General features: G+C 46.3%; 2 protein-coding genes across 7 annotated transcripts in view; both read left to right on the top strand.

Annotated features, from left to right (window-relative positions):
- The first annotated feature begins 1,039 nt into the window (after nt 1-1,039).
- Nucleotides 1,040-20,145, top strand: LOC133233912 (uncharacterized). 6 transcript variants are annotated; one of them, XM_061394028.1, is made up of 8 exons: nt 1,040-2,434; nt 12,317-12,561; nt 14,553-14,660; nt 16,317-16,334; nt 17,530-17,547; nt 17,897-18,092; nt 18,385-18,674; nt 19,660-20,145. In XM_061394028.1, the coding sequence occupies exons 2-8, from the start codon at nt 12,559-12,561 to the stop codon at nt 19,690-19,692; spliced, it is 666 nt and encodes a 221-aa protein (XP_061250012.1). In that variant the 5' UTR covers nt 1,040-2,434; nt 12,317-12,558; the 3' UTR covers nt 19,693-20,145. The 6 variants fall into 6 exon arrangements, with proteins under 6 accessions (XP_061250012.1, XP_061250013.1, XP_061250016.1 ...); XM_061394029.1 differs by having other exon boundaries at nt 8,753-12,561; nt 14,585-14,660; XM_061394032.1 differs by having other exon boundaries at nt 8,753-12,561; nt 17,930-18,092.
- Nucleotides 20,146-20,212: 67 nt separating this feature from the next.
- Nucleotides 20,213-24,151, top strand: part of AP3B2 (adaptor related protein complex 3 subunit beta 2) — a 36,903-nt gene continuing 32,964 nt past the window's right edge. Inside the window, exon 1 of the mRNA XM_061394003.1 lies at nt 20,213-20,543. Within this exon, the coding sequence (XP_061249987.1) occupies nt 20,431-20,543 (113 nt within the window). The 5' untranslated portion in view covers nt 20,213-20,430. The remainder of the gene's footprint in view (nt 20,544-24,151) is intronic.

Below are 24,151 nucleotides of genomic sequence, written 5' to 3'. Positions count from 1 at the left end.
AATTATTTAGTATGTATGTCTTAAATATTTGTTATCTGAAATTCAAATCGAAATGGCTGTCCTGTATTTTTATTTGCTAAACTGCCCTTTTTTTAGAGCTTTTATTACTTTAGTTCATGGAAGGGACTAACCTTTCCTGGCTCCTGCCTCAGTTTCGGCTTCCCCACTGTTATAAGGCCTTATGGGCCTTTCCCCATAAGGAGGACAGACACCCCCTCCCCACCATGTACTCCACCTGCCTCTTGTTTTTAGAAAAACTTTAGCCGCCTAGGCCTTCCCCAAGTTAAAAAAAATCAGAGAAGTGAGAAAATGCAGAAACAAAAGAAAACATTTCAGCCAGACAAAATAATAATAGCCATTAAACAAAGTCAAGGACCTTTAGTTCCTTCTCAAGGTCTGTAGATAATATTCTGAGCCAAATCCTTTGAGCTGTTTTGCAAACACTGAAAGCCCCACCAGGTGGAAGTAGTTAACTGACTGCTGACCCGGAGCACATCGACCCCAGACCAGAAGGTTGATGATGTTAACTCCCAATTAGCTCACCATCCACCAATCAGAAGAATGTCCGAACTGATCGTACACCCTGCAACCCACCTCCCGACCCTGTCTTCAAAAATGGTTCCCTGAACGCCATTAGGGAATTTGGGTCTTTTGAGCATTAGCTACCTGGACAGACTGCTTGGTTCTCTGTGATAAGTGCTGCATTTTTCCTTCATCACAACCTGGTGTGATTGATAGGTTGGCTTTACTAAGCGTGCAGGCAAGCATATCCAAGTTTGGTTTGGAAAAATATACATTGTATATACACACACACAAATACATACGTGTTTTTATATATTTATTTATATAAAATAGAAGCAGGCAGGATATTTATATATATGTGTGTGTGTGTGTGTGTGTGTGTATTAGAAGCAATCAGGATACAGACGGAGAGAGAAAAAACCTGCTTTAGATATACATATTTAAAGTCTGCTTTCAGGCTCAAATATATGTTTAGGTTTTTTTTTTAGGTTGTTTTTTTTTTATCTAGCATCTTGGACTTCCCACATGGCTCAGTGGTAAATAATCTGCCTGCCAATGCAGGAAGCTTGGGTTCAATCCTTGGGTTGGAAAGATCCGCTGGAGAAGGAAATGGCAAGCCATTCGGGTAGTCTTGCCCAGGAAATACCATGGATAGAGGAGCCTGGCGGGCTACAGTTCATGGGGTTGCAAAAGAGTCAGACATGACTGCACACTGAAAACAAACAATCTTTTGGTATGTTTCAAACGGGAGGTTTCATTTCCACAAGAGTTCATTGTGCCATCTTCTCCCATAGTTGACATCTCCACACTGCCACTCATTCCATCTGTATTTCTATGTCTAAAGTATATCCTTCAAAGTTCATTGAACTTCAGTGTGTGTCTTTTATCTCCATTTCCTGCACAACCTTGTTAAGATTTCATATACTGACTGATGACACTGAGGTCTAAATGTGCAGCCAGCCCCTCACACCATGTTTATAACTTCAAAGTTTACTTGACAAAAACAGTTTAGCATACAGCTGGAAGTTTATTCTAATGAGTCACCAGGGGATTTGTGTGGAGTCATGGATTTGACTTTCCATTGGTAAAGATTGTATTCCTTCTTTATATATTTCAGGTATCCTGGGAAAGGACTTTGTAGTGATGAAATAAAATCCATGTTTTATGGCCAGATGAGAGTAATTTAAATATAAAACGTTTCTTTGCCCATGTTGGCATTCTCTCTTCCCTTTAGTATTTGTTGTGCATCTACATTAACCAGACCTCCTAAGGAGACAGTATTCCTTCTTAATCTTGTAAGGGGTCACTGGCCCATGACCACTGCTTGCTTTATTGTACATTTGGACTGTGTAAACTGTAAATGATACATCACTTGATGTATAACCCTTTGTCTCAAAAACTTACATAATTGTACTTTCTTATATAATTGAGTTTTCTGAAAAAATGTCTCTTCAGGCTGGCTAGAATAAAATTTTCCATTTCTTTCTTGGTTTGACTACTGATTCTTTTTTTTTTTTTTCCCATTGACAGTAGGTCCCTAAAACCCAGGTCCACTATCTCTTTGCTTTCCCTTTTTCCCTGCCAGGGACCACGCCGGCCTCTTCACACCCTACCTTTAGGCTGCCCACCTAGTTCTCAGTTATCAGGAGTGGATGGAGTCAGAGGCCCTACGAGGGCTTTTGCAGTGGTGGGGAAAAAGAGGTCTCTTCCCTGAAATGAGGAAGCCCTAGGGTGAGCACAATAAGGCTTGAGAACAGCAAACATCCACGTTCGCTCTGGTCAGCCCTCTCAACAACAGCCAATTGGAAGACAGAGTTTCCAGGACTGGAAGTTCAAGAGCCAATCAGATCGCAGCCAGGCGGCCCTTGTCCTCTTAGGGGCTTACTCCAATTTCCTGCTGAAGAAGCTCCAGGTTAGTACCAACGATGCTTATCTTGCTCCCTCGGCTTTTCTTTCTTTACATGCCTGTCTCCATCTCTTTAAGCGGTAAGTTTTGAGCACGTCTGATACACTGCCCTTTCTTCCTTCTCTGAAACTCATAGAATTTCAGAGTCGTGAAAGAAACCTTAGCATCAAGGTCAAAGGTCTTGTTTTACAGATGGTCAGAAAAACAGAGTGTCATCTCTACTGCCTCACCTGCGTGAGCTTTGTAGAAACTCCCATCATTCGTTATCTGTAAATTTTCATCAGTTTTTGGGTCTCAGTGTAAGCTTCATCTGAGAGCAAGGGCGACATCTTGATGGGAAGAGATAACAGGTTTCCTGTATGATGAACACAGGAGAAAACGCCAGGATGCTCCGTTGTAATGGGTTTTCAATCAATTCAGGACATCTTTGTAAACATCTTTGTAAGGGCATCAGGGAGACAAGAGAAAGGAGACCCATTTTAACAACAGGTGCTGCCAGTACTCTGGAAGAGCATTCTTGGGTGAATCATTAAATAGTGTCCTGTGTGCCAGTGATGTTAAGAGTTAGCGATGTAGGATTCTTGGCAAGTGCCTGCTCCTCCCGCACCTCACCTGGGCAATAATAATGGTGCAACAAACATAGGAGTATGTATATCTTTTCTAATTCGTGTTTTCTTTTTCTTCAGGTAAGCACCTGGAGGTGGAATTGTTAGATCATATGGTAGTTCTATTTTTAGTTTTTTTGAGGAACCTCCATACTGTTCTCCATAGCGCCTGCACCAGTTTATATTCCCACCAAGAGTGCATAAGGGTTCCCTTTTCTCCACATCCTCCCCAGCACTTGTATCTTGTCTTTTGGATAGCAGGCATGAATGGGATCTCTTTGTGGTCTTGATTTGCATTTCCCTGATGATTAGTAATGTCAAGCATCTTTTCATGTATCTGTTGGCCATCTGTATGTCGTCTTTGGAAAAATGTCTATTCAGGTCCTCTGCCCATTTTTTAAAGGTGTTATTATTCTTTTGATGTGAGTTATATGAGTTCTTTGTAATTAACCCCCTACGAGATATATTATTTGCAAATATCTTCTCCCATTCCGTTGATTTAATTTTAGCACTAGCTTTAACTTTCAGTTTTTGTTCTTTGTTACTCTTTCATAGCGTCTGTTATTATTTTAAGTGTGCAGTTTTCTCACTCTGTGTGTGTATGTGCGTGTGTGTGCACATACGGATGCATGTTCTCTCCTGTTCCCTGAAGTAACTGTTTTACTTTATGTTGAAAGCTTCTTCAACTGTCTGGGGGAATCTTGACTGTGTATATTTAAGAATGAGGTGGATGTGAGCTCTCTGTACTGGGTAAGACTTGTCGCTGGGCCAAGATGATGGGACAGGAATGCTGATATTCTGAATGGAAGGATGCAGGATATTTTCTTTGGAGCCAGCGAATTTATTTAGTGAATAACATTTCAGTGTTTAATGTGTATAAACATCTTGGGAAGTTCTACATGTTGTTCCTCCTGTCACACCCTCACTCTTGAAGTGGTACTGGACTGTAAGGCATACTGGTAGGAGGGAGGGACCACTGTTTTCATATGTGGATTCCTGGCCCTGTATCGCCCTCCTGGACTCAGCGGTTCCTGATACTTCCTAGTTCTGCATCCTTCTAGTGTTCTGTAGGGTGAATTGACTTCTTCCTTGGCTATGTCTCTCACCCTCTACAGTTCCTTCTACTTTTCCTTATCAAGTATCGTGCCCGCATCAACTTTCTATGTCCCGGAATGTTTTTTAATTTCTCACTGATGGTTCTTATCCCATTCTTCTGTTTAGATCTTTATGGCTCTTTTTATTTCTTAGGTGTTATTTTAACAAGATCTTAAGAGAGTGAGATGATAAATCAATGTTTTCAGTCTCCCACATATAACTAGACAATTCTATATCACTGCTTTATAATTCTTACCATTAAAAACAACTAAAAGGCCATCATGAATTAACTGGTTTATTCATTCAAGAAATACTAAGATTCATTAAAAATGATGTGACTGCATTTTGGCATCAATAACTAGGCAAGATGAGTATGGGGAAAAGGCAAATTACAAAGCACTGAGTTATAGAAATATAAATTAGATAACATACATGTGACTAAGAGGAGAGGGGAGCCCAGTTATAACAATGGTTAAATCTGAGAGGTAATAGCCAAAATTATTTGTTTTTTTAATTTCTTTAGACATCTCTGTATCTTCTGAACTTTAGAACAGTTCAGTTCAGTTCAGCTGCTCAGTTGTGTCCGACTCTTTGGGACCCCATGGACTGCAGCGCACCAGGCCTCCCTGTCCATCACCAACTCCCAGAGCTTGCTCAAACTTATGTCCATTGAGTCCGTGATGCCATCCAACCATCTCATCCTCTATCATCCCCTTCTCCTCATGCCTTCAATCTTTCCCAACATCAAGTTCTTTTCTAGTGAGTCAGTTCTTTGAATCAGGTAGCCAGAGTATTAGAGCTTCAGCTTCAGCATCAGTCCTTCCAATGAATTCTCAGGACTGATTTCCTTTAGGATTGACTGGTTTGATCTCCTTGCAGTGCAAGGGACTCTCAAGAGTCTTCTCCAACACCACAGTTCAAAAGCATCTATTCTTTGGCACTCAGCCTTCTTTATGGTCCAACTCTCACATCGATACATAACCACTGGAAAAACCATAGCATGGTTTTAATAACCAGAATATATGTAAGTCTAGTTTTGAAATAATGACTATCTGGGTACATACAGTTTTGTGTACATCTTGACTTCCTTAAGCAAGGTACCCATATTTAAGTTATTTGTTCAGGAGAACACATTCCTTGAAGTTTTTAATCAATCTTTTCAAATTCCCTTTCCAGAGAGGATGCAAGTACATATTTGCAGCAGTATTTGACAGTGCTCCTTTCCCAGACCCATACCAGAGCCAAGGAATGATGGGTCCTTGGTACAAACTGGTATTTGTACACTTTCCAGAATTTTCCTTTGCTTTTAGCTCTTTTTATGTCAACTTTTTTTTTTTTTTTTTGGTCTGTCTGATCTATTTTCTTTTTAAAAAATAATTTTGTTTATTTATTTATTTTTGGCTGTGCTGGGTCTTCATCATGCGTGGGATTTTTCTCTAGTTGCCGCGAGCAGGGGCTACTCTTTAGTTGCGGCGTGCGGGGTTCCCATTGCCTTGGTTTCTCATGTTGCGGAGCATGGGTTCTAGGTGTGGGGGCTTCAGTGGTTGCAGCACGTGGGCTTGATAATTGCAGTTCCCGGGCTCTAGCACAGGCTCAGTAGTTGTGCCGCACGGGCTTGGTTGCTCCATAACATGTGGAATCTTCCCAGACCAGGGATCAAGCCCATGTCTCTTGTATTGGCAGGCAAATTCTTTGCCACTGAGCCACCATGGAAGCCCTGGTCTACTTTCTTATGAGTAGTTATCAAAAGGATCACTTTAATATTTGGAGCCCTTCTCTACCGTAAAAAATGTGACAACTAAAACAAATTCCTGAACTCAGTTCATTAGATTTCAAAATGTTTTCCCCCTGGTCGAGGCAGTATACGGAGGGAACTAGGAATTTGGGACGTGAAGTCAGATTGCCTGAGCTCTAATTATAGCTCTACAACAACTTAACCATCTGTTAAGGTGATCAATGAACTAAACTCATTCCCTCGTCTGTGTAATAAGGAGTGTGAAAGTATCCGTACAAGCATGTGACATAGTGCTGGTACATAACAGACTCTTGTTGTATTCTTTAGTTTTGCTAAGTCGTGTCTGACTCTGCAACTCCATGGACTGTAGCCTGCCAGGCTCCTCTGTCAATGGGATTCTCCAGGCAAGAATACTGGAGTGGGTTGCCATTTCCTTCTCCAGGGGATCTTCTCAACCCAGGGATCAAACCAGTGTCTCCTGCCTTGGCAGGCAGATTCTTTACCACTGAACCACAAGGGAAGCTCTTAAATTATGTTTATTTTTGTTTTCATTGTGACTGTTATAATGCTATGGCCTGAATTGTATTCCCCTGCAAAATTTATATATGAAGCCATAATCCCCCAATGTGATAGTATTTGGAGGTGAGACCATTGGGAAATAATAAAGTTTAAATGAGATCTTGAAAGTGGGGCCCTTGTGGTGGGATTGGTGCCCTTATAAGAAGAGAAACCAAAGATTTCTCCCCACACCCTGTTAGTGTGAGGAAATAGCAATGACAAGAAGACAGTCATCTCAAAGCCAGGACAAGAGCTCTCAGCAGGCCTCCACTGTGCTGATACCCTGATCCCAGACTTCTCGCCATAAGTACTAAAAGAAAAACTCTCAAGCTAGAATTCTTTACCAATTCTATACCTTCTTTCAAAAAAAGAAAAAGTGAAATACAGACATTTTTAGACCTATTAAAGCTAAAAGAATTCATCAGCAGCAGACCCTCCCTGCAAGAAATATTAAAGGAAGCCATTCAGGCAGAGGGAAAATAGCACCAGATGGAAACCTAGATCTACTCAAAGAAATGAAGCACCTCGGCAATGATAACTACATGGATGGGTATATGTTTTCTCAAGCAGAATGACCTGTTCTTAGGAAGAGCTAGTCTGTCCTTATGACACCACAGAACTGAAATAGAGTTAAGATACTGTTTTGCCAATTTCTTCCTGGGATTAGACATGGATTATTTCCTCCTGTAGTATAACTTCCTTGACTGAGAGAAGACATTTGGAAAGTCATCTCTGTGACTTTAGCCAACAGTTTGTTGGTGATTATCCATTCCTTCACTAACTTGGAGTGTACAAAGCAGTAGGAGGCAAATTGTTTTCTTAATTTGCCTTCAGTGTTTCACCTCATTTGTTTCTATGGTTATGAAATGAACAAATTCTCTCTTCACTCTGAGATACAAAATTTAGAACACTAGTTCACCAAAAGTTTTAAAAATAAAGGTGAACTTGTGATTTGTGGATTGGATAAGTATCAGGATTAAAAGCAAAATTTTCTGCTTAAACTACCACTTAGAAGCAAATAAATTGTATACATGTACTATGAGTTCCTTTATTGATCCCACGATTGTCTTTTTTGAGATTTTCACAGGGTTCTCCATTTCAGCCTCACATATAGCTTTACTGCTTACTTTCCAAACTTCAGTGTGATCACTTCTCATCTATATGTGTCTTCATTGTATGTTTGAAACATTGAATGTTTCATTTAGGATTACGTGCAGATAAAAACTCATTATCTTTTGAGGAGATCACATTATGACAATGATCCGTGATAAAACAGTATTTTAGAGGAAAGATGGTTCTCTTTTGTTACAGCCTGTTTATTGGTTGGGCAACCAACCATTTAGCATTCCACTGGAGGCAGGAACCAGCCGTGGGGCAGGGAGAGTGACATAATCCAGAGCAAGGGATAGATAGGTGCTCTCTGCTTTTCCTAGGCTGTGGGAGGGGTCACTTGGTGAAACACCACCGTCTTATCCAGATACTATGAGAGAAGCCCCACCTGGTCACTGGGAAAGTTAGGAATGATCATGAAAGACAAAAACAACATTGGTGGTGATCTTCCTGATTTTAAGATCTGTAAATGTATTCTCATGGGATGACCTTGAATAAAGATGAGAGGAGCTTTGTGTGTACTAAAACAGAAGTGAAACCTCATAAAGATGTATGTTCTGTTCTCTCAGTAGCCTATCAGCCAAGCAAACCAGTTCCTCTTTTACTCGTGGGGTGAACTGTCAGAACATCGGGGGTCTGGTCTTGATTGTGCCTTTTGAACCTTGAAAAAGACCCCTTAAAATTGTTCTCTCTAAAATGCTTGCCTGTCCTTGCATTGACAGCATCAAATCATTAATGGTACAGCATTTTGAAAGAGTATAAAGTGAACATGAGTAAAGAAGTAGAGTGGAAGAAACCTTAAATCTCAACTTGTTTCATTTAGGAAGGGAGATTTAATTAGGACAACCCAGTTAAGAGGATTCAATCTGTCTTTTATGTCCCCATCTTTTTATTCTGACTGCCACTGCCTCAGTTCACAATCATCTCTTAATTATTCTTTTGTTCTCACCCAGCCACCCCAAAAACCTACTTCTCCATTATCCTTCAAACTGGCCACTGCTGCTGCTGCTGCTGCTAAGTCGCTTCAGTCGTGTCTGACTCTGTGTGACCCCATAGACGGCTCTCCATGATATTTAAGGTCTCTTGCAATGTACTTTTCAGGGTTGTTTTAAACATTAACTTTGTAATGTCTGACACATAGAATTCAGTGTATCTGGTGTAGTTAAATAATAACAACAACAGTAGCTGTAGGCTAAAAATTCATTTAAATTCATCTCCTAGACTGAGGACCATCAGTTTCCATATCTAAAAGAGAATACCTGCAGAAAAATCATTCTTATAAATCCAGAGAAATCACGCTCTTGAAGGCAGCCTAGTGGATGGGGCAGAAGTCGAGACACGTGTTTGTTTCCCTCCTCTTTCTCCATGAAGTGTGGATACAGTCCCAGACTGCGACGTCCAAGAGAGGTGGGACCACATGTTTTATTTGTTTTGCCTTCTACTTTTTCTTCGCCTACTCTGTTAGTGAGTGGTTCCCTGATGTCTCAGCAGATAAAGAATCCCCCTGCAATGCATGAGCCACGGGTAGCATCCCTGGGTTGGGAGGATCCCCTGGAGGAGGGCAACCCACTCCAGTATTCTTGCCTGGAGAATCCCATGGACAGAGGAGCCTGGCAGGCTATGGTCCTTGGGGTTGCAGAAGAGTCAGACATGACTGAGCACACACACACACTGTACTAGTGAAGGAAAAGCAGACCATGTCACCTCAAAATATGCCACTTTGGTATACTGATGATGTTGAATTAAAGGCAAGAGAAAATAGCAGGTATAAGAAGAACACTCTGACCCTCCTTTTCTTTCTGAAAGCTGGAGCTAAAAGTCCCACATGAGAAGTACTTTCCCTGTACCAGGAGGAAGGAAGACATTCTCACCACCAGAGGTGGGGAATCTGGGGCGGAGAAATCTATACAGGCAAACTTTGTTAAACCAACCCTTATCTTCGTAGTTACTTCTTGAATAGGAAGGATTCACTTTTCCCCTGTGTGACTCTCCTTTACTCTCACCCTAGTACCACATTCACAAAACTTCTGACACCAGATTGTATGGAGCTTTGCCCACACCAAGCAATTTTGTGAAACCAGCTGCATGTCATACAATTTGACTCAGTTCTGACACTGTCTAACTGGAGACAGCATCAGATCCCACAGGTTAAGGGCTCAGCCCTACAAGACTGCCCCCCATGTCAGCGGTCAACCTCAAGTACTAGGTCCCCAGGTTTCCTACAATTTCTGTCGGACTTGCCTATAAATTGGAACTTCCCATGTCCTCCCTGACTCCACCTTGGATTCAATTAATTTTTATAATGGTTCATAAAACTCAGGAAAACAGTTTACTTACTGTTGTAAAAAATTAATAAACAGAAACCTTAACTAAGTAGAGTTGGGAAACCAGAAGGGGGAGCTCTCACGTCCTGTAAAGGTTGTTCAGTTGCTAAGTTGTGTCCGACTCTGCGACCCCATGGACTGCAGCACACCCGACTGGTCCTGTAACGGTATCTAAGCCTAATAGAAAGAAAGCAGGCTCTTCCTTCCTGGAAAGCACTCAGCCAATGAAAAGCCCTGGACTCTGCTAGCTCTAGCCCTCTGAACTTCCTTTTCTTCCCAATAAAAGCATTCTCCTTCCCTTGCCTGATGGGGACGTGCATGTGGCTCTACCAGGGTTGCAGACCTTGGATTGCCATTCTCTGCTGATCCCAAATAAACTCATCTTTGCCTGAGAAGTACCTGGCAGTCTATTTGTTTCAAGTCATCACCATGTATCACTTTGTTAGGGAAGGATATGATGAAGGATACAGGTGAACATCCAGATGAAAGACACGCAGGGCAAGGTATGTGGGAAAGGGCTGGGAGCTTCCATGCCCTCTCTGGGCACCACTCTCTCAATACCTCCATGTGTTCACCAACTTATAAGCTCTGTGAACTCAATACTTTTGGAATTTTTAGGGAGGCTGCATCATGGGTCAGTGAGTATGATGTATCATTAACTCCATTGCTAGTCCCCTTCCCCTCCCTGAAGAATAGGAGGTGAGGCTGAAAATTTCAAGCTTTTCCTTTAGGGCCCTCCCCCATCTATCCAGCATGGGATGGTTAAACCTCATGCAAAAAGCCACAGAACTTCTTGGCTTAAGACATCAGTGGATAAATTTCAGAATGGAGCAGCTGGAAATTGAGGGTGGAGTATACCAGAAAGAAGGTATCTACAGAGAGGGGAATCCCCTAAATCTGCATATAAAGTCCCTACAAATCCTCGGATAACTCTTTTTACTGCAACCTACTAGGTGAGACTCCAAGGAGCCCAGTGGAAAGCAACAGCTGAAGGGGAGATATTTCAGCTGCTGTCAACTGCAAGGGAGATGGAATATGTAGTTTGATTTCAACAAACTTAAAGGGGCTTGGTGAATCCCTTTGGACTGCCCACTGAAATCGCATAGGGGCTATTCCTTACTAGACTATGGGCTGGGACTAAGGAATACACCCTAATAAAAATGGTGAAACTTAGACTCACCATAATAGAGGGTTGAACCAGAACTCCACAAGCTTGAAATCAAGTCCAAGCTATTACTGTGACAGCTTGCTCATATAAAAATCAATATTCTTCAGGGGAAGATAAAAGAATAAAGAATCTGTACAATGTATCATCTCCAGTGTCCATTATACACATTTTTAAAATCCTAGACATGCAAAAAAAAAAAGGAAAACATAACTCAACATCATTAGAAAAACTAGACAATGACAGTGTATGCCCACACCACCCAAATGTGGGGGGCGTGAAAACCTTTAAGCATTTATTTTAAATATCTACAAAAAACTTTAAGCAAAAGATAAAGCCAAAAAGAAAAACACCAATACAGTATACTAACACATATATATGGAATTTAGAAAGATGGTAACAATAACCCTGTATACGAGACAGCAAAAGAGACACTGATGTATAGAACAGTCTTATGGACTCTGTGGGAGAGGGAGAGGGTGGGAAGATTTGGGAGAATGGCATTGAAACATGTATACTATTATGTATGAAACGAGTCGCCAGTCCAGGTTCGATGCACGATGCTGGATGCTTGGGGCTGGTGCACTGGGACGACCCAGAGGGATGGTATGGGGAGGGAGGAGGGAGCGGGGTTCAGGATGGGGAACACATGTATACCTGTGGCGGATTCATTTCGATGTTTGGCAAAACCAATACAATATTGTAAAGTTTAAAAAAAAAAAAAAAGATGGTAAAAGAAAAAAAAAAAAGAAATGTTGATTAAAAAAAATTTAAGCAAAAGATAGTAATAATGAATAGATAGATAATCTTAGAGAAAGGAAAATTATATTTTAAATAAAATTCTAAAACTGAAAATAAGAAAACAAATGAGGGGGTTTATTAACAGCAAGTCAAGGTTGTCAGAAGAAAGAGTCAATGAAATTAAAGAAATACCAAGAGACATCTCAGTCAAAAGATTGAGAATAAAGATTGAAAAAAAATGACATATCAAACAGCATTAAGGTGATGATATTAATTGGAGTTAAAAATGAGAGGACAGGGAAAACAAGGCAGAAAATGTCAAGAAATAATGGTAAAAAATCCCTAAATTTGGTAAAGACAAAAATGTACATATTCAAAAATCTCAAGGCACCACAATGAGATATGTAAGGACAACCGTTCCTAGGTACAGTTGCAGTCACAGTCCTAAAAACGAGTATGAAATCTGAATAGCAAAAATAAACAGAACATGACATGCTGGAGTTATCTTTAATAACTTAATGATAGTTGTCTTTGACTTCTCACCGAAAACTCAAGGTCAGATGACAGTGGCAGCAAATCTTCAAACTGCTGAAAGCAAAGATTAAATACAGAATTCTACATCCAATAGTATGAATGAAGATGAAATACAGTTACTCTCAGACAAAAGAATTCATCTAAGAGAATTCATCACCAGCAGATGTGCACCACAAGAAATGCTGAAGGAAATTCTTCAGGCTAAAGGGAAATGATATCAGGGAAAATCTTAGACTTTCAAGAATGAATGAAGAGGATCAGAAATGGTAAATATCTGGGTAAATATGAAAGACTTTTCTTCCTGCTTTCTTTAAAATACAGGACAGTTTAAAGCAAAAGTTATGACATTAGCTTGTGGAGTTTATAATGTGTGTAGATATGATGCATGTAACAAATAGAGGATTGTAGTAAATGGACCTGTTTGGTTACAAGGCTTCTACATTTTGTGTAAAGTCATACAATATCATCAGTATGTTGACTGTGGAAATTTAAATAGTTACACTGTAATACTGGAGAAACTACTAAAATATTAATATATAGAGAGAGGTACAGCTGTCAATACATAAAATTAAATTCTTAAAAAAAGTTGAATATGCTCAAAGAAGTCAGGAAAGGGAGAAGAAAGGAACAAATATCAGAAGGAAAAAAAACAAATACTATATCAAAATCCAACCATATCAATTATTACATTAAATATCTATGGAACAAATGATTCAATTTTAAACACAGAGATTGCCAAAATAAATAAAAAAGCAAGATTTAACTATGTTCTGTCTAGGAGAGATGCACCTCAAAAAAGATACAGATCAAAAGTGAATGATAAAAGATACAACTACGAATAGTGAGCATAACATCATAGAAAGTGAAAGTGGTTCAGTGGTGTCTGACTCTCTGCTATATAGTCCACGGAATTCTCCAGGCCAGAATACTGGAGTGGTAGCCTTTTCCTTCTCCAAGGGATCTTCCCAACCCAGGGATCAAACCCAGGTCCCAACCCAGGGATCAAACCCAGGTCTCCCACATTGTGGGCAGATTCTTTACCAGCTGAGCCACCAGGGAAGTCTGAGAATACTGGAGTGAGTAGCCTATCACTTCTCCAGCAGATCTTCCCCACCCAGGAATCGAACCGGGGTCTCCTGCATTGCAGGCGGATTCTTAACCAACTGAGCTACTAGGGAAGCCCCATCAGATAAAATAGACCTCAAAGCAAAATTTATTAGCAGAGAGAGGAGTGACATGCATAACTGATCATGTGTGTTAGTTCTTCAGTCGTGTCTGACTCTTTGAGACCCCATAGACTGTAGCCTGCCAGGCTTCTCCATCCATGGGACTCTCCAGGTAAGAATACTGGAGTAGGTTGCCATTTCCACCTTTAGGGGATCTTCCTGACTCAGGGATCGAACCTGGGTCTCCCACATTGCAGGCAGACTATTTAGAGTTTGAGCCACGAGAGAACCCCATGCATAACCATGAAGGGTCAATTCATCAGAAAGACATAACAATAATCAAATATCTAATAATAGAATTTTAACATCCACTAGGCAAAATTTGACAGAATTGAAGGGAGAAATGGGCAGTCTCACAATCATAGTTGAAAGTTTTATTCAGTTCAGTTCAGTTGCTCAGTTGTGTCCGACTCTTTGAGACCCCATGAATCCCAGCACGCCAGGCCTCCCTGTGCATCACCAACTCCCGGAGTTCACCCAAACTCATGTGCATCGAGTTGGTGATGCCATCCAGCCATCTCATCCTCTGTTTTATTATCCCTCTATTAATTAATTGAAAATCTACACAAGAAGTCAGTAAAGACACAGACTATCTGAGCAGCATTGTCAGTCACCTTGACCTAACTAATATTTACAGAATACCATACCCTAAATGTACAATGAACATTTTCAAGTGCACGTAGTATATTCACCAATATAGACCATATGTTAGTCAATAAAACCAAGTATCAACAAATTAAAAGGAACTGAAATCTGTATGGAGTTTGTTCTCAGGGCATTTGCATACCCTGGAGGCCAGTAAGGGAAGAAGGGTAGGTCCAGAGAGCAGGTACAAATGGCAGTGCCAGCAGAAGCAGGTGTGGGGTGGGGGCTGAAGAGGAGGGGGGGAGAGAGGTGGGTGAGGGCACCAGTTACCCACTCCAGGCTCCAGCCTTTCAGTTTCTGGCTGCTGCTTGTTCCCAGAGCTGCCAGGAGTGGGGAGGGCTGCCATTAGATTGGCACAGATGGTGATGCTCAGAACGGGGCCCCAGGGCTTCCTGCTTGGCTCTTTTATCTGTCTCAGGGGCGGACAACTAGCCTTCCCTGCTCTGGCCACAGAAGGAGAGCACCTAGCAAGGAACAGAGGTGACTGCTGCAAGGTAAGCTGCTCGAGCTGGGGGCCAGGATTCCGGTGGGATCACTGGACCAAAAGGGAGGGGATGACCAAAGGCTTTTAAGGGAAGGAAGGGGCAGCCCCAGGGTGTGCTGGGGGCTTAAAGGAAGGGCCTGCTGTGCCCCAGTGGGGAGCCTCTGGCTGGAGATGACTGGCTGAGAGCAGTGACCCCAGAAACTTGCTTCCCACAGAGGGACCTTTGTCCAGGGCTAGACCAAAGGGGGACAGAAGGGTCTAGAAATTCAGGCCAGACCACAGACACACTTCCAAGGGCTACCACAAGCCCTGTGCCCAGTGGTAGCACCCCACTGAGTTGAGGTCCTTCAGGGATCTCTGTGGGGAGGGCAGGGCCCAGGGCCCCAAGGAGACCAGCCCCACACCCAGTTGCAAGGCCACTCTCACAACTGGTCTTCTGAAATTCTCCATCAGGATGAGGGGAGAAAGAGCCCCGGTCCCCAGTGAGAAGCCCCAGTGTGGTGGGCAGCATTGCCAGGCAAGGTGCCCAGAGAGCAGGACAGTCTGTCCCCGGGGATCTTGCTCTTTACTCCTTTTCTTACAAAGAAAATGGCAGCTTGGCTCAATGAAAGCCGAGGGGGAGGTCAGGAAGAACCGAGGGGGTCAGTAATTCCTGGTGGAGGGGTCTGGGGAAGTGGGTGCTTGTGTGCCAGCAGTGTGGGAGAGAAAGTCCTGTACAGTAGTTAAGGTTTTGGGCAATGGAACAAGACCCACCTGGGCTTGAATCCTCATTCCTCCACTTACTAGTTTGGAACCTTGGCAACCTCTCCAAGCCTGTTTCCCTTTCTGTTAAATTAGAAAGATAACAACAGTACCCATTTCATGACATTACTGTTAGGGCTAAATGGCATTTTAGCACAGAAACTTAATCACAAAATTTCTGACAATAAACGTTATCATTATAGATGAAGCCCCATGCATGGACCTAGATCCCCGACCTGAAGGGGCAGCTCCTCATTTGGACCCAGACTCAAGTCCAGGGGCCCAGTTGGTGGTGGCCAAAGTGCCTCCTCACCCAGGTTACCACTTGGGAACTTTTCAGAGGAGGGGTCAGGGGTAGGGCCCTGCTCTCCAGAGCCTTTCCAACTGGGCGACTTCCTGAGCGCTCTGGAGCAGGGGTCACAGGGAGGCAGCCCGACTCTGAGGGCCCATTGTTTTTCTCCACTGAGCTGAGAAAGACGCTTTCTCCCCACCCCTCCTCCCTTGATGCCCAACTCTGCATGCTCAGACGAAGACTGAAGATAAACAAACCCTGCCCGACTTGCCTTGTCTTGCTCACAAAGAGCTCTCAGTGCCTCACAATAGTCCTGTGATGCCCAGTCTTCCAGGCTTATTATCCCCAGTTCACAGATGAGGAAGTTGAGGCCCAGAGGGAGGAAGTGGCCTATCTGATGTCCCATACAGAGAAGGGGCACTGCCCAGACTCAGTCTCCCAGTCCTGTATCCAGTACTGCAGCAGACTCACGGGCACAGCAAATGCACAGCCATGCATCAACACACAGACAGCCCCTCATGCAAAGGGTGCAACCTGAGTGGGGAGAGGTGAGAGGCGCGGTGGTTTGGACCCTGACTCCTCAGGAGCCAGGGGGTGACAGCTGTTTTTTGTTTTTTTTTTCCCCCTCCCTAGATGAGCTTCACATCCCAGGTGACTGGAGCAGAGGTCCTCAGCTTGTCTGTCTTACCTTTTCTCCAGGTCGGATTCCTGCTGCCCTAGCAGGGGCCAGGACAGTCCACTCTCGCCCACAGCTATGATCTCTGCTTGGCCTGATGGGTATGGGGGGAGTAGGAAGCAAGAGAGGCTGCTGGTGGATTGCAGGAGAGTGTGACCAAAGAGTTGTTCACATGACTGGGTCCTCCCTGTGGTCTCCTGAGGTCAAGAGAGCTGGGAGAGAGGACCCCAAGGTCACCAGTCGTCCCAAGTTTTCCTGGGTTCCTGGGATGCTGGGTTTTCGATTTTAGAGCCTGGAAAGTCCCACACAAACTGCGATGAGTTGGTCCCCTGAGTCTTTCACAGCTCCCAGTTCAGGAAAATGAGATTCGCTCTGTAATACATAGAGGAGACGGAGACTATGGAGTGGGGCCAGGGGCGAAGGGGAGGGTCAGGGACGGGAGAGGCCGGCCTCACTTTCACCTCCTTTTCCAGGCTCTCTCTGAGACCAAAGCCTAGGCTCAATTTCAGCAGGCTATCCTCCCGAGTCCCCAAAGCCCTTTGTTCCCAGTAAAGATAGGAGAAACCTGCTCTAAATGTACTGCTCCCTTCCATATAGAGAAAAAGAAGGTACCAGGTGACTGATGTTTAGGTCGAAGGGCACAAGGAGACCTACGTTAAGCTGTGTGCATTCCAGCAACATATATCGTGTGAACCTGTTTTTTTTTTTTTAATTGAAATATAATTGCTTTACAATGTGTTAGTTTCTGCTGTACAATGAAGTGAATCAGCTACAAATATACATATATCCCCTCCCTCTTGAGCTTCACTGCCCCCCACCCCCTCCCCATCCCACCCTTCTGAGTCATCACAGAGCACCAAGCTGATCTTCCTGTTTTATAGAAGGTTCCCACTAGCTTTCTGTTTTACACTTGATAGTGTAGCCAGGACGTGGAAACCACCTAAATGTCCAACAGATGAATGTGAACCTGTGTTTTGTCTTTTTTTTTCTTTTAATCCTGAAAATGCAGATACTGTGCCCATCTGTGGGACTGTACTAAGCATCAAATGAGCAGCTGCTTAGTAGATGTTGATGGCTGAGGCTGTGGAGGGGTCTTTCTCTCCCAGACTTGGGAGGAGATGCCTGTCTTGGGTCCAGATCTCACCCGAGTTTCTGTTTCCGTTTCTTTAGGACTTCAGCTCATCTCAGGTAGGCATGCTCCCTGTGTTGCCTCCAGGGAATGGAAATATAGATGAGTGGGAAAGGGGATCCTGATGAGGGGGTGGGAGTTGGCAGGGGGAATGTCAAGGCTGGAATTTCAGATGAGATGAAACAGTTCAGGAGGTCTCAATGGCTGGAAACTGAAGGATGGTTCAGGGCAGGACTTACCCATGATGCCCAGGCCTCTGAAGTACCTCAGCACAGGGAGGCAGGTGTGGGGTAGGGAAGACATTCAGCCGGGGCTTGGCCCCAAACCAGGTCTCCCTGGGCCCTGGGTGGCCCACCTGACACAATGAACAGCAGAAGGAACTGACTTCTCTTTCATCCCGGCCTGCAGTCATCCTGTGGTCTGGTCCATGTTTCCTCCCAGGCTGTGACACGGGCAGTCAGCACCATTACGTTCTTCTTCTCTGAGGCTTTCCTGGGCCAGCACTTCGAGGCTGTGGAGTTGGAGGACAATGAACCTGAGCCAGGAGACCTCTTCCTATTCAGGCTGATGTCCCCCACTGGACGCTGGTGCGGGGCCCATGTTGGTGTGTATTGTGGCCACGGAGAGATCATCCACTTTGAGGGTGGGAGGACAGGCCCTGGGCTTGGAACAGAGGCTGCCCATCAAGCCCGCTCCACCAGCGGGTAGGCCTCATAGGGACGAAGACTGCCACCCCCAGCTCATGGTGCAGGTCTCTGACGGAAGTCGCTTGGGCACCTAGGGCATGGGGCTCAGGGCCACGGGATCCTGGGAGATGGGGGTATGGGTGGGAGCTTGGGGCTGGAGTCACAGGACCGAAGCCAGCTCTGATCACACTTGACCCGTGATCCTTGCAGGCAAGAACCCTCGTGGCCATGGGCCGCACCTGTTTCTCGGCTCCTGTGAAGGCATTGTATCCAAACAAGGGCAGCGCCCAATGCTGCGCTCCCGCTTGCTTTGGAGGGTGCTGCATAGACGCGATGGCATTGACCACGTAGCACGGGAGCGCCGAGGGCACGAAGCCATGGACACTGACCCGCCTCCCTATCACCCCATGCGCAGCAACTGCGTGCATTTTGCTCTGCAACTGTTGGGTCCAGGGCCCAACCTGGACCCTGTACAAGTAGTCCGGACTCCCATGACTTCGGTGAGCACGGCCCAGCTACCCACATAGGACCCCACATAGGACCCCACATCACCTCTAGAACCAATTAACAACTGTAGCTAAACTATGAGCTTCTGGACAGTTTAGGGCCTCTCTCCCCACCCAGGCCACGTTACTCAAATTGGAGATCCACTTTACTTTGGCATAACCAAAGCCCCCAGAAGCAAACTAGGCCTGCTCATTCATCAAGGTTCTACTCCTCAGAAACTCTCTTGGGCCCACTCCAGAAAGATCCACTCTCACAGATACGAGGCACATCTATTTACTTCAGCCTCCTTCAGCCAGGTGCTGTGGTGGTCCTGGTCAACCCCCATTCCCATTCTTCAGCCAGGTGCTGCGGTGGTCCTGATTAACCCTCATTCCCATTCTCCAATGGAACCTACCTAAGCAGTCAAGCCCTACCTTTCTGGGCCCCTCCATTTCCACCGAGACCCTCCAATTCTGGTTCTGGAGACACCGGTAGCCTATAGATCAAGACTCAGTCCTATGGCCCCTTCCACATTCCAAATCCGGGCCTCACCTCCCAAAAAGTGTTAATTTCTCAGTCCTGTCGGACTCTTTGTGACCCCATGGACTGTAGCCCACCAGGCTCCTCTGTCCATGGGAGTCTCCAGGCAAGAATACTGGAGTGGATTGCCATTCCCTTCTCCAGGGGATCTTCTTGACCCAAGGATCGAAGCCAGGTCTCTGCATTGTGGGCAGATTCTTTACTGTCTGAGCCACCAGGGAAGCCCAGGCAAAAGAGCAACCCCCCACCCTCACCCCACTCACTCAACCTGATGCCCCAACTCAACTGGAACCCACCCCCTTCCCCCATCCCAATCACTACTTTCTCTCTAGATCCAGGCTGCCTTCCCTGGGGGGACCTTGGACCTTGAGGGAGGAGCTGGAGGCCTCATAGGATCCAAAAGTCCTGACAGTCACACCATACCCTAACCCAACCTCCTCCCTTCCCCTTCTTTCCTAGGTTTCCGTGGATGTGGACTTGACCGTGGACTAGCTGTGACCTCAGGCACTCCTAGTGGGCAAGGGGCTTCAGAAATGATCATTAAACTATTTTCCAAAGCCAATTCGAGGTTCACCATTCCCTCTATTCAGTCCCCATCTCTCTACATCTGCAACCTCGGCGCTCTTGAACCAACCTTCCTTAAATTCCATCATCTCTAGGAAGCTGTCGTGCACAACTTTCTTTTACCCGCCCCTCACCCAAGACCCAGCCTTTCTTTCCACAGCGTGGGTGAGAATCCGCGTAGTATCTGGGATGAGTGAAGCTCCTAGAGACCGTCCCACGGAGACCGGGTGGTCAGGGATGAGTAATGGCGTTCTGCATCTCCAGACGGCTGTCCCAACATCAGTCCAGCAACTCCACCCCACCTCCCCACCCCTAGACCTGGAGGTGCATGATTACTTTCAAGGGCTGGCACCTTCCGTACTGGGGTGGGTGGAGGGATTTCCGAGGTATTGGGGCGGGGCCAGGCTTTGCGGCACCGCCCCTCCTGCTCCCTCCGCGGACACGCCCTCCGCTTCGCGGGAACCGGTGCCTTTAAGAACTACAACGCGCTCTGTCCTGATTGATAAATCCGCGCGCTGCTGCCTCCGCCGCCGCAGATTGCGGCCTCTGCGGAGCCCGGGCAGCGCCGCCGATCTCGCCTCTCCGGCCTGCGCGCTCTTACTCGGTCCCTGCCGCATCCCGGCGGCGCCGCGTCCTCCCTAGCGAAGCCCGCTGCCCTGTCGCCCTATGTCGGCCGCCCCGGCCTACAACGAAGACAAAGGCGGCTCTGCCGGCCCCGGGGAGCCCGAGTATGGCCACGACCCGGCGAGCGGCGGCATTTTCTCCTCCGACTACAAGCGGTGAGGGAGCCGGGCGAGAGGGGGGCTGGGCCCGGCCGGGCCTGGGAACACGCTCTGCGGTACCATGGACAGCGCCCAGGCCCGTCCGCGGCGGCCCAGGTGGCGCGGACCGGAATCCTGCACGGCACCCTCCGGCCGTGGACACAGACCCTCGCGACCCCTGTCCCCCTTCGCCCCCCGCCCCGCGAGGGGCCGGCCTGGGACCTGTGAGGGTGGGGGTGGAGACTGGTGGGGGATGGGCCGGCCAGCTCTGTTTTTGAAAGACCAATCCTCCCGGCCCAAGTGTTTCTCCTATTCGTGGACTTGGATTACAGGGTCTCTGCCTTTTTTCGCTTGTGGCGAATTGACTCCAAAAGAACGCGAGGAAGGGGTCAGATCTTCGAGCTTGAGCCTGGAGGCCTGTCCAGGAAGGCCCGCCCTGGAATAGAGAGACTCAGAACCTCCCAGGCCTAGCCGCTCCTACAAATGCATTTCCCCTTATTCTGGTCCCCCTGTCCTCATCCCCATCTCTGGGGAGCGTCTGGAGCTCCCACTCCTGCTCCCCACGTTGCCCCTATAATTCAACCCTACCTTAACTTCCTCCCCTTCCCTTCCACCTTTGGCTCATTCCATCCTTCATTTGTTTATTCGTAAATTCTGAAACAAGCGTTATTAAGGGCCTGCTGTGTCAAGTCTCGTTCTAGTCAGCGTGGATGCCCCCGTGAACATGACACAGTCTCCTCTGCAAGCCCCTCTAGAGGGGGGCACAGGGAAGAGCCTGTGAGTGACAGTGCAGTGTGGTGGGGCTCTCAGAGGGGTGAGAGGAGCCGGTCCCTGGGCCTGGAGAGAAGGGAGTAGGGGAGAGCCAAGGATGTTTCAGGCAGAACAAAGAGCTTTAGGCAAGGTGTGGAGGTAAAGGAGAGCCAGATCACAGGTTTTGTATGTGCTAATACGGTGTGGCCAGAATCTCTGTCCAAGCCACGGGAATGGCCAGAACTGAAGGTAAAGAGATGCCAAGGTGGAGGGAGGGGGGTGCAGGGCCACTGAAGGTTTCTAAGCAGGCAGTAGCAGATTTGTATTTTAGAAGGGTCCCAGGCTGGATTGTGGAGAAGAGATCTGAGGTGTGCCGGATTCAGCAGAAGACAGGTGAAGGGGTGTTGAAGTTGGATGGGTGGGCATGATGGTGGCCTAGGCTATGGGTGATGCCCAGGACTTGGGGGGGCTCTTGAGATGGTAGAAGCCACAGACTTGATTACCTGGGGGGAAGGTAGTAGGAAGGGGCTGAGAGAAGATGAGGATAATCTCAGGTTACCAATTCTTGTAGTAGATAGATGGTGATGCCAGACAGGGTAATTGGAAATAAAGATATTACAAGCAAATTTGTGGAAAATAATGTTGAGCCTGGCTTTTGAGATGGTGAGATTGTAAACTCTGAGGTAGAGTTTAGTAGGTAGCTGGATGTTAGGATTTGGATTCCAAGAGATTATTAGTACACACACACACACACACACACACACACGTGCGTGTCCATCCATCAAAGCCACAGAAGGAAGTGAAGATAGCCAGATAACCTAAGGAGCATTTATAAAATGAATTCAGACAAAGCACAGGTAAGAACCCTGAAGACATAGAATAAGAGTGACCAGAGAGCAGGGGAAAAGTGTTTCAGAATAACTGAGAATAAGTAAGCCAAAGGCAGGAGGAATAAAATGTTGTTTCAAGAAGGAAGCCGTCAGCAGTGTCAATGCCCTCTGAGGTCAATTCAAACAAGGAAAGAAATCGTGCCCACTGGTTTGACAAACAGCAGGTCTACCCCTTCCTGCTCCACTCCCCACCTCCGGCCCTGAGAGACTAGTTCTGGCAAAGTCAAAAGAGGAGGGGCTAGGTTCATTTTCTCCAGCATTCTTCGATGAACAATTTTAAACATACAGAAAATTTGAGTGAATAATACAATGAATATATGTATACCCTCCACCTAGATTCAATTCAGTCGTTATTGCCATTCTGTGGTATTTGCTTTATCTAACCATCTATCTATAAATATTTTTGGCTGACCCATTTAAGTTGTAGACATCATGGCCACTGAGCCCTAAATTCTAATCAGCATCTGAAGCCAGATTAAAAGTGAATAGGAGAGTGAAGAGGAGGCAAATGAATAAAACACGGTGAATGGGAATTTTGCTTTCGAGAAGTATGACTATAGGGACTTCCTTGGTGGTCCAATGATTAAGAATCTGCCTTGCAATGCAGGGGATGCAGGTTCGATCCCCGGTCTGGGAACTAAGATTCCACTTACTGCAAGGCAACTAAGCCCATGAACCACAACTAGAGAGCCTGTGCACTGCAACTAAGATCAGCCAAATGAATGAACAAATATATATTTTTTATAAAGGGGAAAGGGAAAGAGTTGCCAGAGGAGAACGTCAGTTCAAGAATGTCTGTTTATTTTTGTTGTTATTTTTATTTGTCTATTATTAGTCTGGGAGAGCCCAGAGCAAGTTTAACTGCCTTTGGGAAGGAGCCAGTAGTGTGGGAGAGGCTGGAAGGAATTGAAGGAGGCATTGATCCCTGACTGATGGGAGGGGAGGCTTCCAGAGCCGGGTGGGAGAACTGGCCTGGCCTCAAGGAGGACCAACTCTGCCCAGAGGGAAGAGGAAGGGAAAGAGTAGATGGAGATGTTTGAGAGCTGTGGGGATTTTGATCTAAAGCCTTTATTTTCTTTGAGAGACAAGTAGTGAAGCTGCTAGGGCAAGGATGGTGGGAATCTGAGGAGCACCAAACACAGCAAACAAAGCCAACCACTCCTGGTGGGGTAGCGGTCTTGGGGACAAGAGGGCCAAGGATGTAATTGAAGAGCAGTTGAAGGCGTGCACGTGAGGGGCCTCAGCTAGGCATGGAGGAAGTAGAGATAAGAGAATGCCGATAGGAAGGAAAACATCAAGGACTTGGCCATGGAAAGACAGGTGAGGATCAAGACGGTGGGGGTCAGAGTGGGAAGGGGGTGAACACGATTGTTGAGGAGGAGGAGTTTTGAGGGGGCAGAGGTTCAGTTGTGGCCTGAGGGGGAAGTGAGAGATGCCTCACCTGTGTCTGGATCCGCTCTTCTGCCTGCCAGTCCCCTGCCTGCAGACCGGGACTTGGCTCTGTCCCTAGTCCCTGCCCTCCTCCACCACGTGGGTCCTTGTCTCTGAGCAGCAAAGAGGAAACCAGAGCCTCCCTCCTGCCAGTGTCCAGTTTCTGAGTTTCGGGCGGGCCCTCTGGTGACTGGGACAGGCACCCCCAGTTCCCCGGTCAGCTCAGTCTCATTTCAAAGCAGGATCTGGTGCCCTGATGCAGCGATTCCTGCAGCTCCCAGGGGCACCAGTGAGGCCAGGGGCCAGAGAGGCCGATCAGGAGGCTGCCAGCCCTGTGCTGGCCCCCGAAGGTGGGCCCCCACCCTGGTACCAGGCCCTGCAGCCGGAGGAGCTTCGGTGGCTGCAAGCCCCAGAAGAAGACACGACCCCAGAAGAATCCCTGGGAGGACCTTGCCCAGAGCCTGGCCAGGGCCAGAGCCAGAGCCAGCCATTACGGTACAGAGGAGCCCTCAGAGACTCTCCCCCAGGCAGATAGGAAGGCCAGGGATGGGAAGC

This window comes from Bos javanicus, chromosome 21 (assembly GCF_032452875.1).
Source record: "Bos javanicus breed banteng chromosome 21, ARS-OSU_banteng_1.0, whole genome shotgun sequence".
NCBI classification, from domain to species: Eukaryota; Metazoa; Chordata; class Mammalia; order Artiodactyla; family Bovidae; genus Bos; species Bos javanicus.
This window is presented reverse-complemented; position numbering and strand designations above follow the sequence as displayed.

Excerpts from the sequence above, each read along its gene's own strand:
- LOC133233912 (XM_061394028.1), top strand. Across the intron at positions 18,093-18,384 it reads CTGGTGCGGGGCCCATGTTG|GCAAGAACCCTCGTGGCCAT; the intron begins GTGTGTATTGTG and ends TGATCCTTGCAG. Across the intron at positions 18,675-19,659 it reads TCCGGACTCCCATGACTTCG|GTTTCCGTGGATGTGGACTT; the intron begins GTGAGCACGGCC and ends CTTCTTTCCTAG.